We start from the raw sequence: 14,463 nt of genomic DNA, 5'->3' as shown, positions 1-14,463 counted from the left end.
CATTATTCCGTAATCAAATCTCTTACACTCTTTTTTTTATTATCAGTATATCGTATCTCCACACTAGTACAAGGACCCTTGTCGCATCATGCGGACTATTTTAGAAGCAAGCCCTGTCTCGCCTACGGTAGTAGCCCAATAAAACACTGCCTCATCACTCAGGGGAGGCTAAACGCCGAGAGAGATTTGTTCGCATGTGCTGCATCGCGGTAAGTCCTTAGCTGTTTTTATTCCTGGCGGAAATTAAGACAGTAGAACGACCACTGATAGGTTGCTCTGGCCGGGGCATGTTCTTTCGTCCCAAGGACTAGTTGTCAGCAACAGGTATAAGATCTACCGTTACATCCCCTGTCCTTCTCGGGCTCATTAGGCGCACTGGGGCTAAATCATGTCTCTCTCTTTCCATTATTCGGCGTGGCCCAAGCCACGCAATACGTTCCTTACGTTCCTGCATTTCACTCTTTTTACCCTTTCTTTCTTCTTTCGCACCTCCGCCTCTATCAAAGCGCCTTTCCAGCTTCCCGCCAGTCCTGGGTATCAAGGTAGGTCAGTCACTTGTCCACCACGATCTGCTGCATCGGGCCCTAACCCTGCCAACTGGTCTAGCCTCATTGACGACGTCGTCCTGCATGAAGATTCTTACGCAGAGATCAACCGAACCGGAAACTGGACTTCCCTAACTTGTACGGATCCGGCCATCCAAGATGCCCTGTGGATGCCGTGTGCTCAGCGCTGGGCGCAGCTAGACGCTTCCAGTGCTTGGTCCGATGCCATCAACGTCTGGAATAACATTGATAAGCCCAAAATGCAGCCTGCTGCAAAGGAATTCTCCCGGTCCATCATGAACACTTTCCATGTCGATGAGACGATGAATTGTGGGCTACCAGCTCCAAATGGCAACTGTTTCAACGCCAAAACATGCGGATCGTTCCACGGCTTCGGCAAGGGCACCGGTGACTCGGGTGCTGCGGCAATGGTGATCTATAATTCTCTCACAGTGATAAACTCGGTAAGACTCGCAATTTCTGTCCTGGAAAAAATCGAACGTTGCTGACAAGGCTCGTCACCCAGGCGTTCTCCCAATTCTACGCTGCCATCAACACAGTTGCTGGAACATACATCGACACACAGCTCCAGGACTTTGAGACCACCTTCGCAACGGTACCTTCGCCTCCCAGTGACACGTGGCTAGAGGTCTTGGTGAACCTTCTAGGTCTTGGGATCACGGTGATAACCGCGCCATACTTTGAAGGAGGTAAGTTACGATAGAATATCCCCTGCCCGCCTTACTTGGACAGCTAATCTGATCGTCTACAGTCTTCACAAATCTACCGGCTCTTAGTACCTCTCTGGGAGCCTCTGGCGCCAACAACACTGCAAATATCACCAGCGCCATCGTGGCGTACGGAGCCTCAATTGCGAGCAATTCACTGTCGAAAGGGCCGTATGTAGCATTGATTTGTATGAATTCCAGAGATCGCTAACTCATTCCATACAGGGGTAAATGGACACCAAAGTATCAAGATAGCTTCACCGCCACACTGGGGTCGGTAGTCTACGGCTGGTCTGCCACGGCCCAAGACCAACTGTGGAATTTGTTTAATGGATCAGATGCCTCCATCAGCCTTCTTAGTACCATGATTGCCAATGGTAACCTCATTGAGGGTGGGGGCGAGAGCCCATCGGCAGACTACCTAACAAACGACCAGATTAACGCCCAAATCGAGAGCTACATCAGCAAGGCCTTCTTCGGCTTCGCCATCCCATCCCTATGGTCTGTCTCCGGCACCGCTGCCTTCGTCGTCGACTCGGGCCATGACTGCAATGCGCAAAACCCATTGACCGATTACATAACTGCATCCACCCAAGAGTCCACTTATGCATGCTACGATAACAAGTTGTACTATCTGGTCCATCCCCACGGCAAGTGGAAAGGTTGTTCCAGTAAGGACAGTGGGTCGACATCAACGTGCTCTGACCAGACATATTTCACTGCGCCACCAGGACTGAGCTCACTCGGCTCAGGGTCTTGGGGGAACATCACTGTGTCTGATCTGATTATCGGGTCCGTTCGAACCTACGTCGCCAATGGAAATGCCAACGGAGGACCTGTCGCCAATCCCTTGGACAAAGATACTCTGAAAGATCTATCGAAACAAGACATCACCACTCCCGGCTATATTCGTCTCCCAGTGTGCAGTCCTCAGGTGGCCTGGTCCTCGTGGTCCACCCCGTCGCAGTCCAACTCTAGCGATCCGAACTACCCTTGTAACCCGTTGCAGGGCATCACCAAGTGCAGCGGCTACACCTACCAGGACGAGACCTCGTCCGCTTCCCCGAATGTGTCTGACTGTCAAACTATCGTAAAGAATATCCAGGCCACAAGCCGCAAATGGACCACTGGTATCGGTCACCAACGCGACATTGCTAAGTCCGGGTCTTGCCATTTTGGTGTTCAGAATGTTGGCCTGACTGGTGATGTTACTTATCACACTGGCAGTCAGGATATTGTTACTGTTATGAACGAGGCAATTTCCAAGTACGCTTCTGATGGTCTTGTTGGGGCGAAGGGGTATATGGAGTGCGGTGGCGATGCAGGTAGTCAGAAGGTGGAGTGGGGTATATATTAGTAGGTATTTGCTCTGATATTTAGTGCTATAAATCGACTCTCTTTCAACGACCTATATGTTTTGTACTTATAGTATAGTCCTTTGTGTTTAACTACAGCAATTCATCGCAAGGGGCATATATGATACCTAGGGGAATCAGACTGGCCGGTGCTTCTAATCAAAAGCGTTCACATCCTCCCACTAACAAATATTCCGATATAATGATCCATGGACATACACATGTGCTATTTAGCTCAAAGGAAAACAAGATTGTATGGATATATACATCTAGCGACACCCCGCCTCATCTCTATCCTTCCCTTATTGATTAGTGGTCTCCACCACATCCCCCAAAAGCGCAATCCCCAACTTACTCCGGTCCAAAAATCCTTCCTCATCCGCCGCAATCTGCGCTGCCGCTTCAGGGGCCATTACCTTAGCGGAAAACGTCTGGAAGGCAGCCTGGTCCGCGAAAGTGAGTTCTGCGTAGGCATCAAAGTCGAAATCTGTCTGCTGGCCGACGAGAACGGTGGCAGGCGTGAGGGCATTGCGATTCGAGTTGTTGCTGTTGCCCTCCCCGGCTTGAGGTTGCTCAATTGTAGTGCGCGCAACGTACATACGCTTGTGGGAGAGGGGGAAGTCGTCGCCGGAGAGACGCTTAACTAGCCCAATGTGGGCTTCGTAGCGCTCCTTGAAGGTTTGGAGGTCGAGGCCCGGTTTGCGGTAGGCGTAGATGATGACCCGGACGGACATTTTGGGGTGGTTGTGGTAGTCTTAAATTATGAGGAAGGAACAGCGTCGATCTTGGGAGACTGAGGTATGGTTTGAACTGATTGGTTGTTGCAGAGATACGTTCAGATGGAACGAAATTGCGGTGGCTTGAGGGGTAACTGAGGAAGCGTTGAGGGGTCGGGAGTAGTAAGAGATTATATAAGTTTTCTTTCATTCATTTATGGCTTTGTCTATTCTGGGAAGCTAGTTAGTTAATGAGTACTTAGTGCTTACTCGGTTATACTTTGATGTCTCGTTGGCTGTCAACAGACCCACCCTGTTGGATTAGCCCAGCTACTCACAGAACTACTTCGTGCACTGCCTCAGATCACTACATCCAAACATTTTAGTGGGCAATAAGTCCTGTATAATTGAATTAACATTGCATGTTCCTAGAATACTATAGCATTCTCTACCTTATGTCTTGGTCTGCGATGGTGTGGTGGTCCGTGGCAACCGAACCGGTCCGAACCTAACAGGGTGGATACTATCGAGCGCACCCGCGCTGCCCGTCCCCAATGTTGAAGTCTCACAGTCAGTTCACCCTGTTCACGCAGAAGAAGCATGGGAAATTTGAATGCACTTTTCCGTGACTTACCTTTCCTGATCGGTCTACAAGAAAATTTGCTAATATCCCGGTGCCAACGATTAACTTCCATCCTCGCGACTAGGAAGCCCTTGATGGGGCTGCCAATCGCAATGACCGAAAGACTGGTACGCTAACATTTGATATGATAAGGACCCAGACCTAACATCATGCAATCGCGCGGCGAAAATTCACATTTGAAATCCTGGGCTCCCTCAACCACGTGGTGTAGGCCATTCGGATCGCCTGCGCCTTTATGGTCCGCTTTCGGCGCGTCAAGGACTGAAACCGGGTGATGTTCTACGATGAGTGTATATGGCAACGACTAAATACGGAAAATTGCCAAGCAACCTGGTATTGGTGTCTATTTTATGCACGAATTATCAAGCGGAATTCACTCAGGAGACTAACAGGGTAGAGAAGCAACTGCTGAGCGGCAATGCCGTATTTGGTTGGAGGTATGAATCCCAATTCCGCAATCTTCCATATAGGATCTCTGAAGCCCTCCAATATCAATGCAAATACTCGAGAACATCACCTTTAAAGAAAAAAAAGGAAAAGGAATAAAAGAAGACAAAAACATACAACAGAAGGGATTCGCTGGTGGTCACCCACCCAACTACTAACCTCCCGGCGTGTGGCTTAAGTACGGCTGAGCGGACGGGAAGCCCTGTTTTCCACACCCTATGGTCGTATGTGTTTGTTTTATCTTTTAGACCATTCTTATAGTGCGATCAAGAATATATTCGTTCGTTGATTGGTTGAAAGCATCCATTCTTCGTGAGGTAGGGTGTTCGGGCATCTATAGAACAGCTACCGGGATCATCCATATCTTCTATTCCTCCTCACACAGAGAAGGTGAAAACACCGCGATAGATGGGATGTCGCACCTCAGCCCCTAGACTGATACAAAAGGCTTACTAACTAAAGGCTAAAGAGCTCTATGTTAGCTGTAGGGGTTTTTTTTTTTTTTTTTTTTTTTTTTTTTGGACTGGAATTCTTAGTCTGCTCGAGACTCAACCTTATATATGCAGCTGACCAGAGATAACTAGGCAAAAGACAAGTCCTACATCAAACATTTCATGAGGTACCATCGCTAGAGTATGACACGACGCGTGTAGTTTATAATTATCATGAATAAGCTTGGTCGACAGTATAACGCGGACAAACACCCGAACTAGATCGAACATCAATTGCGACGAAACCTAAACCAAACCTTCTGCAATTGAGCAGTAAATGTAATACCAGCGGTCGTGCATGCTTGTCTCAATGAATCCAATGGCTTGTTCTCTACATCTTCAACCTTGAGTATGAGTTCTTCAAGCCGAGGAAACAAGTCTCGTCGCTGCACCACATTCAGCAGCTCAGACTGAAGACTATCGAAGTCCTCATCGACAACGTGCCTAATTTTCAGACGTTGGATAGAGGCAGGGAGTATTCTGAGGAGTCGCGTGTGGCGCCTCACCGTCCTTACCCGCGAGGCCAATGGGAGCAGATGGGCATGTCGGACGTCAAGATCCTGGAGGTAGGTGAACTCCTGCAAAGAGCCTAATGGTCCATCCTCATCGATCAGATCACCTGCCAGGCCTATTAAAGTCTGCGTCGCACCAAGCTGAAGCGTCTTCAGTGTCGATCGGGAGCGAAGGAGGTGCCGACGGAATTGCGGAGCACGAAATCGATATTCTTCCGAGGGTTCATCATCCCGTTGCAAGGCTAGCTTGATTGACAGGTGTTCCAGCTGCGTACACGCATCCAGCCAGTCAAACAAGCCGTGAGTCCAATAGGCTTCTTTAACAGTTATGTTACGGACGGGGCGAGCGGAGCGGGTCGTCACGACTGGAGTGTTCTCTGAAGAGTCCGACTCGCCGATTGCACAACACTCGATGGTTTCAACAGCCGGAAAGAAGAAGAAGGGATCGATAAAGTTGGAATCAGTCCACGTGCCTCCCCACTGAGGATTCATGATAATTTTCTTGAGGCAGGGAAATGGAGGATCTTCATGGAAAGGCCGCTGACGTCGCGCGGCTTTGCGCAAGATATCGATCACAAGGCCATAGGTATTGTCGTACCCAAACTCGAGCGTTTCCAGGTGATGCAGGCGCACAAGTAGTAGTCCGAACCAAGCCTCTTCATTCGGCATCAATAGGTGTTCTTTCCATTTGGCTCGCGATTTTGCTTCCTTGGGTTCGAAAATGGTGTCTAGTGCATAGTCGACGAATTTGAGGACACCCTCTTTATCAAATCCTTCCACTTCTTGGTCTTCCTCCTCGGTATAACACCAACAAACTTCGAAGGAACGCACGTGGTGGGCGAGTTCAGGGTTAAACCAGACTTGCATTATTGCAGAGATTGTCTCGCTGGAGAATGAGTCGAACGATAGCTGGGAAATGATCAACGGTTCAAGCGCGTTGGAGAACCCAGGCTGCAGCAGCCGCATGACTTCCAACTCCATTGGCGGATAGTTAGCCATGACGTTGAATATCAGCTGTTCTCGTGACATCTCCATGATCGAGAAAATGACTTATGGTGATGGGTGAATTGACTCTAAGATGATGATCAGGATTTGGACGTGGCGTAGTACTACCTTTATAGTAAGTCGATATCCCTCTAGTATAGATGACCATGTACATTTTTGCGGCCAGGCAGCTATGGCCTGAAGCCTAATGCCCACTCACCCCCTTGCTTGAAAATACATGCTTTGACAAGCACACGACACCGCCAAAGCACGCAGTGTTCTGGATAAAATATGCAAAGAATGGAGCCGACAGATACCATCTTCCGCAGGCAGCACTTCATTCGAGGGTGCCTAGCCTCATATCACTCTCTATATTTTGCATACACCCAAGGCTGTATTGCGGCTGATGCCAGATGCAACAGCTGTGTGCCTCAGAATAGGCATGGTAGCGCTTACGGCAACTTAGCCATTACCATGTCGCAGAATAATAGAACGCTACGAGACTATGTTCTACGAAAGAGCTTGTCTTAGCTTCTTCCTCCTTTCGGAGGAATACTGGACCCCAGCACCACGGTAAGGTGCAAGCTCATCGCTGGGGGGACTCCGCGCAAGGCGGAGCCAAGAGGTAGTCAGCACAAATTGCAGGATAGTAAAATTGGGCCTCACTTACCACCAATGGTGGGGCTGGGTGAGTGATTCAATGCCTCTTAAAGCGAGGGCATCAATCCCAGCCTTCCACCCCACCCTCTGTCAGTCCCCTTTCCCCTCCAACATGTCAACGTTGGCCCGCGCACGGTGGACCACTCTCCGTGCCTCTGAAGGACATCGTACCCTTTCCCGGGTTTTCCGATCAAGTGAACGAGATCCTCATGGATTTCTCGATACAGACGGCCACGGTGGGGCTGGTGCGGGGGCAGGCTTTCCATCGGTACGTTCATCGGATTCCGGTGATCAGAGGAACATATGCGACTGGATCCGACACACTATGCTTCGTTCGCAATCTGCCAGGAACAGAACGAAGAGTGACCGGAATCCTCACGTTAATTGTCTGGAAAGTCGCGTCAATGCGTTCGTGGCAAACCTGGCGCCAGGTTTGGGTTCCATGAAGCTTTGGGAGTTGCTATGGAAATCCAGAATTCGCTGCCAGGTATTATAGCAGTGGAACAGATCTTTTGGCAGGGCCCCGGGGAGCTTTTGCTTGGCCTACTCGATTTCTCTGATCGTCAGAGCTCGAGGCAGCTGCATCCCCTATTCCTGTGTTACAAAGGATGTTCCGCTTGCTATAGACCAGGATTGCCAGCCTCGTCATGTCAAGGTCAATAGCCATACCCTGCTCCCTTAGATCCCCAATAGGCAGTTTCATAGCAGGCCCGCACAGAATCCAAAGGAGATTCCACCAAGGATAGAGGCTGGGTGGAGAGTGGCCACCGTGCGCTCCGTTGTCAAAAAGGGGTTGAGCGAGCCCTCGTCAGCCGACATCTTCCTAATAGAATGTCAGATGAAGCACCATAGTTATTAGCCAGACTCACGGTGATGTCGGCATATTGGTGGAGAGGGGTCCTAAAACGAAGTATAAGTTTGGTGTCAAGTGCGTGCATGCAAAGAAGGTGGGCAGAACCTGAGAACTCAGAATAAGGGAATGTAAAGCCACTTTTTGACACGATGATATCCACAGCATGCCGCTCAGCCAAGTGGTAATTTGAGGAGAGAAGAGAAGAGGAGAATGAGGAGGGAGGAGCTCTGTGTGGTTGCTGAGAGTGGCAGACAGACCGTGGTATGTTCCCACATAGAAAGTGCGAAAGGCAAGGCTGGACCTTCCAAATCATGCACTTTTTGCCCCTACCATAGCTTTCTTTCCTCACAACTCTACATACTATCAAGCAAATTATCTACTGGTAGATTGGGAATTATGCTTGTTTATTGCTCCCCTTGATATCGAGCATCTAGAACAGCCCACGGAGAAACTCGGGTTGGCAATGCGGGTCTAAATCACGAATGGTATCTCATTTCACTATGATTATTACCGCATTTCAGGATCAGAAAAATCAGCCTCAAGAACTGTATCAGTATCCCAATACTTTCCATAGTAAGGACCACCCATCATCTCGCAGTCTTGGCACCCAGTCCGATATCCTATCCGTCGGCAGTCGGTACACCAGTCCTTTTCAAAGCTGGGGTAACGCCATGCAGGAGAACCATTCCAATTTCGCTCCAGATAATTCTCAATATTGGTTTGGTATTGCCGATCTGTCCTTTCAGTATCCCAGATGTCATTCCTTTCGGGATTGTCCATGATTATTTGCGTCTGAGTATCAATACTGTCCTGATCATGGGGATCGAGACCTTCGGGGTAACACGAAAGCCATCCTTCCCATGAATCCCTGGCTAATATGTCGTAAGTAATTTCGTAAATGTTATAGAACGCGCACATACGGAGGTTATGACTGTTCAGACCGGGATCGTGAAGGTTTACTGAGCCTGGGTACTGTCGAATATCTAACAAGCTACGTTCGAGCCTGGGTGACCAGCTGACGGGTACTGCCAGAGGCCAGTGGGCGGCTCGATCAAGGCGAAGCATTGCTGCGGTATTACCATGCAGAGTGTCCAGGCGTGTTTCTAGGAAAAAGTCGGTATCTCGAATCAGGGCGTCGATATTATCAAAGTCTCGGACAATATCCCGGTACTGCCAATCTTGACTGAGAGGGCCATCGTTATAGTTCCGGTAACCATTGTTCAGAATGAAGTCACGACCGTAGTTTATCAGGCCCCAGTCAGTAACGCGGTCCATGCGCCGAGTATCTGGAAGCACCCGGAAGTCACCGACATTGCATAAGCGACAGAAGGGCAGGAAAATTATGTGATGATCAGGACGAGATTTGTCTGGATAAGGGATGCTCTCCAATACGTGACCTTCCTCTTGCCAGTCGCGACCTTGATGCTTTCGCAACCGAATAACTATGGAAGCGACAATGGCGTTCCGAAGAATATCCACCAAGTATTGAGCCTTTTGCCAGAGCAGGGCAATTTGGCCTGGATCTCTTGGGTCGGGTGCGTGAATATGGATCACCAGGTTAACCTTGTAGTATGGTATACATAAGAATCGATGCTGGGCAGTCCAGGAATGATTGGGTATGGTCCATCGCAATCGCAGTCGTTTGCAGTGAATCTCGATCCAGGGGTCGTTGAACACTGGAGTTAGATGTATGTTGAGTGTGTCATAGAGGCGATCGGTTATTTCTCTGTAGATTGCTCGCGAGCAGCGAAGGATTTTCAAAGGTGAATTCTTTATCTTAAACAGTTTCTCGTAGATCTCCAGTCGGATTTCGTAGGGCAGCTTGCCCAGCTGTCCCAACGGAGATCTCTCCATTTCGAAGGTATGAGTATGAAGTGTTCGGTAGCTGATCTGGTTGTCTGCTTCGGTGAAGAGTACAGTGGACACGTCGTACATTGCTTTGTGGGTCGATAGATTGGCTAGCTTGGTGTAGTTGATGGGTGTGTGTGATGGGAAAGAACAGAGACGGGAATGGAGAGGTGAGAACGGGAAGTAAATCAAGCGATCATTGAGTCATCCCGATCACTACTTAGTTATATACCACTCATCATGAGGTAACTATTTCGGTATGCTATATCAGTTTTGCCATGGGGAATATACTGCCGATTATTTATTATTATGGAAGTCTGTATGAGAGTACTCTTTTTCACCTCGTAGTTCCCTTCGACTCATGCGATGAAAAACTATAGGGATTGGTTGGATTGAGCAGTGGTCTGATACTGGATAGTCTCTAGAGTTCTGAATGTACTCTTACTTCGCTCTATTCCAACACAGAATTTAGCAGATAATTGCAAAGTAGACTGTGCGTTGCTGTTGATCAGTAGGTGCGTGTCAAAGGACGGCAAGCAAGCCCAACGGGGGCATGATCTAGTCTGGCGCACAATCTATCTTGTATGGCTGCTAAGTAGTTAAAAGCACTTGTTTATACAAACTCAGTGTTCATTCGAGGTCAAGCGATCGGGAGATTGGGCTGCGTTTCAGCCTTGCAGCGGTCCTCATATAAACTCGTGCCTTTTTTTTCCTTCCAACATCGTCAGATTGGGGAATCTGTCAATCAGCGGTCACTACATATCCCAAATTGAGATATGCTCAAGAAAACTATCCGTCAGTTATATCTCCCTATAAGCCATTATTTCTTCCTGGTTCCACATGACAGCACAGCAGTTTCCCTAACTGTGCCCCAAACTCGTCATGCGTAAGCGCTAAGCCCCCTTGAACACAGCCACCTCCGGCTCGGTCGCATTTCGTCGCATCCTGATAATAATACATCATCCTTCCTGTGACTGCATTCCATCAACTCATACGAGCTCGAGTCATTTGCCTTGGTTGTTCACGATGAGTTTTGGCTTTGGTGTCGGTGATTTCCTCGCTACTTTGCAACTCGCCGATGACTTGAAAAAGCGGTTCGCCCAGGCACCGAGTGGCTTCAAAGCTATCTCTGGAGAGTAAGAAAACCGTGTTATTTTTCTAAGCGGTGCTCACCATCATCCATAGTGTAAAAAGCCTATGGGCGCTTCTTCATGACCTCAATGATGTTCCTAATGAAGGGCTCAGTACGACCCAGAAAATGGAACTGGATATAATCGTCCAGCGAGGCCGTGAAGTCCTGCTGGAGATCGAACACAAGTTGAGCAAATACAATGTGCTTGCTTTTGCAAGTTCGGACTGGAAGACCAAGGCCGTCCGAGCATGGAGTCGAGTTAAATGGGACCCTGCAGAGGTGGACAGCATGCGGAGCCGCATCACTTATTGTCTCTCGCTGTGGAATTTGGTAATGGGCAAGATCAATCAGTATGAGCAATATCCCCCCTTGGTTTCCCTGCTGCTGCTATCAAACATTAAATCCGGTTCACGTCGGGGAAATCATCACTGATGGTGGTTCGACAGAGATCTCACCTTGGAGATCGGAGCAGACATTCAGTCCATGAAAGGCCACCACGATATGCAGCAGCGCAATGAAACGCTTGCATGGATATGTCCTATTGACGCCTCGGAACGACATCAGAGAATCATTAGCTCTCGACACGAGGGAACGGGTAAATGGTTCCTGGAACGTGAAGAGTTCCGTTCTTGGATCTCTGATGAGAAGAGCAAGGCTCTTCTATGCACCGGGGCTCCTGGTGCAGGCAAGACGGTACTTTCTTCGATCGCAGTCGACCATCTTCAGCGGGAATTCTCCCTCAATAGCAGTGTTGCAGTTGCTTATCATTATTTTCATTATCAGGAGCGGATTGAATATTCTGGGCTCATGTCAAGCCTCCTGAGACAGTTACTTCAGGGAAATCAAAGCTTGTATGAGAGTATCACGAAAAGGCGCTACCTCCTCCCGCCCAGGTCCACCCATCTTGCCAAAGAAGATATCGAAAAGATATTCAATGTGGCGGTGTCTGAATGCAGTGAGGTGCTGCTGGTCGTTGATGCACTGGATGAGTGTAACGACGTATACGTGAGGCGTCAATTCCTTGCTTGGTCCAGAAAACTCCTCGACATCGGCGGTCGCACGAAGGTCAAGCTCCTTGCGACTGCCCGACCGGGCGATTATTTCGGTCATCTGTTGTCTCGAGGTGATACTTTGGATCTCCAAGCCAGCGAAGGCGACATGGAAGATTTTCTCGACGGAAACCTTGACTATCTTCCGCGTTTCCTTCGAAGGAAGCCTGAGCTTTGGGCGTATGTTAAAAGGCAGATTCTCGAATCGGCTGATGGAATGTGAGTGACACGGTTCCGAAATATCGGAAACTTACTGACTCGTCTAGATTCTTGCTTGTGCGTCTCTATTACAACTTAATCCTGGATGAGAAGAATGAGAAAAGAGTCCGAGCACTGGGTAGTCGGTTCCAGTCAGGCTCAGGGGCTTATGACCATGCCTATAACGAGACGTTAAAGAGGATTAGCTTGCAAAGCTCCTTCTCTCAGGACCTTGCCAAAAGAGTACTCGGGTGGCTCACGTTCTCTGCACGACCAGTTAGCGCTCTAGAGCTACAACATGCTATTGCGGTTGAAATTGGTGAGCCCGAGTTTGACGAAATGAACGTCACAGATATTGAAGAGATCGTTTCTGTCTGCTGCGGGTTAGTCACGATTGACGAAAACAACAACATGGCGAAGCTCGTACATCTTACTGCCCAGGAGTACTTGGAGCGAACGCGGGAGGCTTGGTTTCCCACCGTCCATGAATACCTCACAAACACCTGCCTCACATACGTGTCCTTTGACGCCTTTGAGCAGCAAGCCTTATTAGAAAGTGGCCGTCAAGAGCATAGGCAAGAGTACCCGCTTTATCAGTATTCTGCTCATGAGCTAGGGACGCATCTCCGCCAGAGCTTGGGCAGCAATACGCTTCTCTCTTCATTCATCAAGAATGATGCCAAAGTTACACGGTGTATGCGAGAGATGTTCGGCCTGTCGGAGACTTCTTACAGGTTTTCTGGGATCCATCTCGCGTCAGTCTTCGGCCTAGATCAGTGCATGGAAGAACTCGTCGGGGTCGACAGCAACTCAGTGAATGCTCGGGACTACCTTGGTCGTACACCTCTCACCTGGGCAGCAGGATTTGGCAATAAGTCAGTTGTTGATTTTCTACTCGATCGTGGAGCTATTGTCGATTCTGCTACATCCGAGAACTTCACACCTCTCTTCTACGCCGCAGCATATGGTTACAATGAAGTGGCCAGTCTGCTGATTGACCGAGGTGCGAATGTTCATCATGAGAATGCGAACAAGGAAACTCCTATATTCTTTGCAGCGAAGAGCGGCGCTGGAATTCAACGGGGTCCTATATCGACTATCAGCATGGGCGATCATGCACTTGTCATGAAAGTTCTACGAGATGCAGGAGCCAACATCAATCAAGAGAACAAGCAATGGGAAACCCCCTTATTTACAGCCGCGGCAAATGGCAATCTGCGTGCTGTTGAATTGTTACTCGATTGGGGCGCCAGAATAAACAGCACTGATAGATGGAAACACCATTTAGCAGACCCACTGACAGCTGCAGCACAAAAGGGTCATGTCGAAGTAACCAGGCTTCTTATTGCAAATGGTACAGGCTCTCCCAGATTAATGAGGGACACAGACGTCTCCGCATCTTTCTGGGGACTATATTGTTTGACAGAGGCTGGCTTGGGGAGAGACGACTATGCGATCGAAGCAATTCTCAAGGAATCCAGTAGTCCTAGCTTCCAAGACGAATTCCACCGTCTGCCATTACACTGGGCAGCATCGCGAGGCGATATTACCCTTGTGCAGCGCATCTTAGAGACCGGGTGTGACCCCAACCCCAAAGACATATTCGGCCGAACACCCCTTTTCGCAGCCATTTGCATGGGTCAGGTCAAAGTGGTCAAAATTCTGCTTGATCACCCCAACGTTGAAACTCATATCGAAGACAGGTTGGGATTTTCTCCGCTACAGGAGTCATATCGAAGACACGTTTCCCTTACTGATATCAAATACAACCCTTTCTACATGATAGGCATAACCGATGCAAAGCCCTGGAGAGAGATTACCGACCTTCTAAAAGCCAAGATGGGCCAACACGAGGAGGTTCTGGATCATAAAGACTTCCTTCCTTTTGCCCGCTATATGCTACCGCAGGCTCCATTCTACGACCATTGCGATGTTTGTTTGGATACAGAGACCTTGGGGAGGAATGCACAATGCAGGGACTGTCCGATGATCGCGGGAAAAGATGGGTCGTGGAAAAATACTGCAATTTACTGTCGGAGCTGCATTCAGAGTGCACTTTGCTGTCCACTTTGTAGCCGACCGTTTGATGGGACGGGTACATAGCATCAGGGGGTATACACGGGGTTTTTGTATTGATTTACCAATTTTATCTACTGGAACTCAATGGGCATGTGTTGTTTGCAGGAAAGGCTTATTGCTGTTTGTTAATCAAGGAAGTAAGAATATTAAAAAATAAAAAAAAAATAACGAGGTCAATTCCTATCCGGCAGTGTGACGGTCACAACAGAGTAGGCGACAGAAT

General features: G+C 48.8%; 5 protein-coding genes and 1 non-coding gene across 6 annotated transcripts; 2 read left to right on the top strand and 4 right to left on the bottom strand.

Moving 5' to 3' along the window:
• Positions 1-388: 388 nt before the first annotated feature.
• On the top strand, positions 389-2,630 carry AtWU_01599 (glycoside hydrolase family 18 protein; the record flags this gene model as incomplete). Its single annotated transcript, XM_035496713.1, has 5 exons — positions 389-546; positions 607-1,009; positions 1,072-1,255; positions 1,318-1,444; positions 1,499-2,630. The coding sequence occupies 5 exons, from the start codon at positions 389-391 to the stop codon at positions 2,628-2,630; spliced, it is 2,004 nt and encodes a 667-aa protein (XP_035352606.1).
• A 267-nt stretch (positions 2,631-2,897) lies between these two features.
• On the bottom strand, positions 2,898-3,362 carry AtWU_01598 (EthD domain-containing protein; the record flags this gene model as incomplete). The annotated part of the gene is made up of 2 exons (XM_035496712.1): positions 2,898-2,917; positions 2,984-3,362. 2 exons carry the CDS (start codon positions 3,360-3,362, stop codon positions 2,898-2,900), a joined length of 399 nt encoding a protein of 132 aa, XP_035352605.1.
• Positions 3,363-4,544: 1,182 nt separating this feature from the next.
• AtWU_r9 lies at positions 4,545-4,660 on the bottom strand. The gene has a single exon (XR_004775255.1). It is a non-coding gene; the product is annotated as a 5S ribosomal RNA (ribosomal RNA).
• Positions 4,661-5,155: 495 nt separating this feature from the next.
• AtWU_01597 (similar to An02g02860) lies at positions 5,156-6,472 on the bottom strand (the record flags this gene model as incomplete). The annotated part of the gene is made up of 1 exon (XM_035496711.1): positions 5,156-6,472. The coding sequence occupies one exon, from the start codon at positions 6,470-6,472 to the stop codon at positions 5,156-5,158; it is 1,317 nt and encodes a 438-aa protein (XP_035352604.1).
• Positions 6,473-8,441: 1,969 nt separating this feature from the next.
• On the bottom strand, positions 8,442-9,869 carry AtWU_01596 (short chain dehydrogenase family protein; the record flags this gene model as incomplete). Its single annotated transcript, XM_035496710.1, has 1 exon — positions 8,442-9,869. The coding sequence occupies one exon, from the start codon at positions 9,867-9,869 to the stop codon at positions 8,442-8,444; it is 1,428 nt and encodes a 475-aa protein (XP_035352603.1).
• Positions 9,870-10,808: 939 nt separating this feature from the next.
• AtWU_01595 (ankyrin repeat-containing protein) lies at positions 10,809-14,248 on the top strand (the record flags this gene model as incomplete). Its single annotated transcript, XM_035496709.1, has 5 exons — positions 10,809-10,918; positions 10,968-11,264; positions 11,361-12,182; positions 12,230-14,093; positions 14,237-14,248. 5 exons carry the CDS (start codon positions 10,809-10,811, stop codon positions 14,246-14,248), a joined length of 3,105 nt encoding a protein of 1,034 aa, XP_035352602.1.
• Positions 14,249-14,463: the final 215 nt, after the last annotated feature.

Source organism: Aspergillus tubingensis, assembly GCF_013340325.1.
Source record: "Aspergillus tubingensis WU-2223L DNA, scaffold_3, whole genome shotgun sequence".
Taxonomy (NCBI): Eukaryota; Fungi; Ascomycota; class Eurotiomycetes; order Eurotiales; family Aspergillaceae; genus Aspergillus; species Aspergillus tubingensis.
This window is presented reverse-complemented; position numbering and strand designations above follow the sequence as displayed.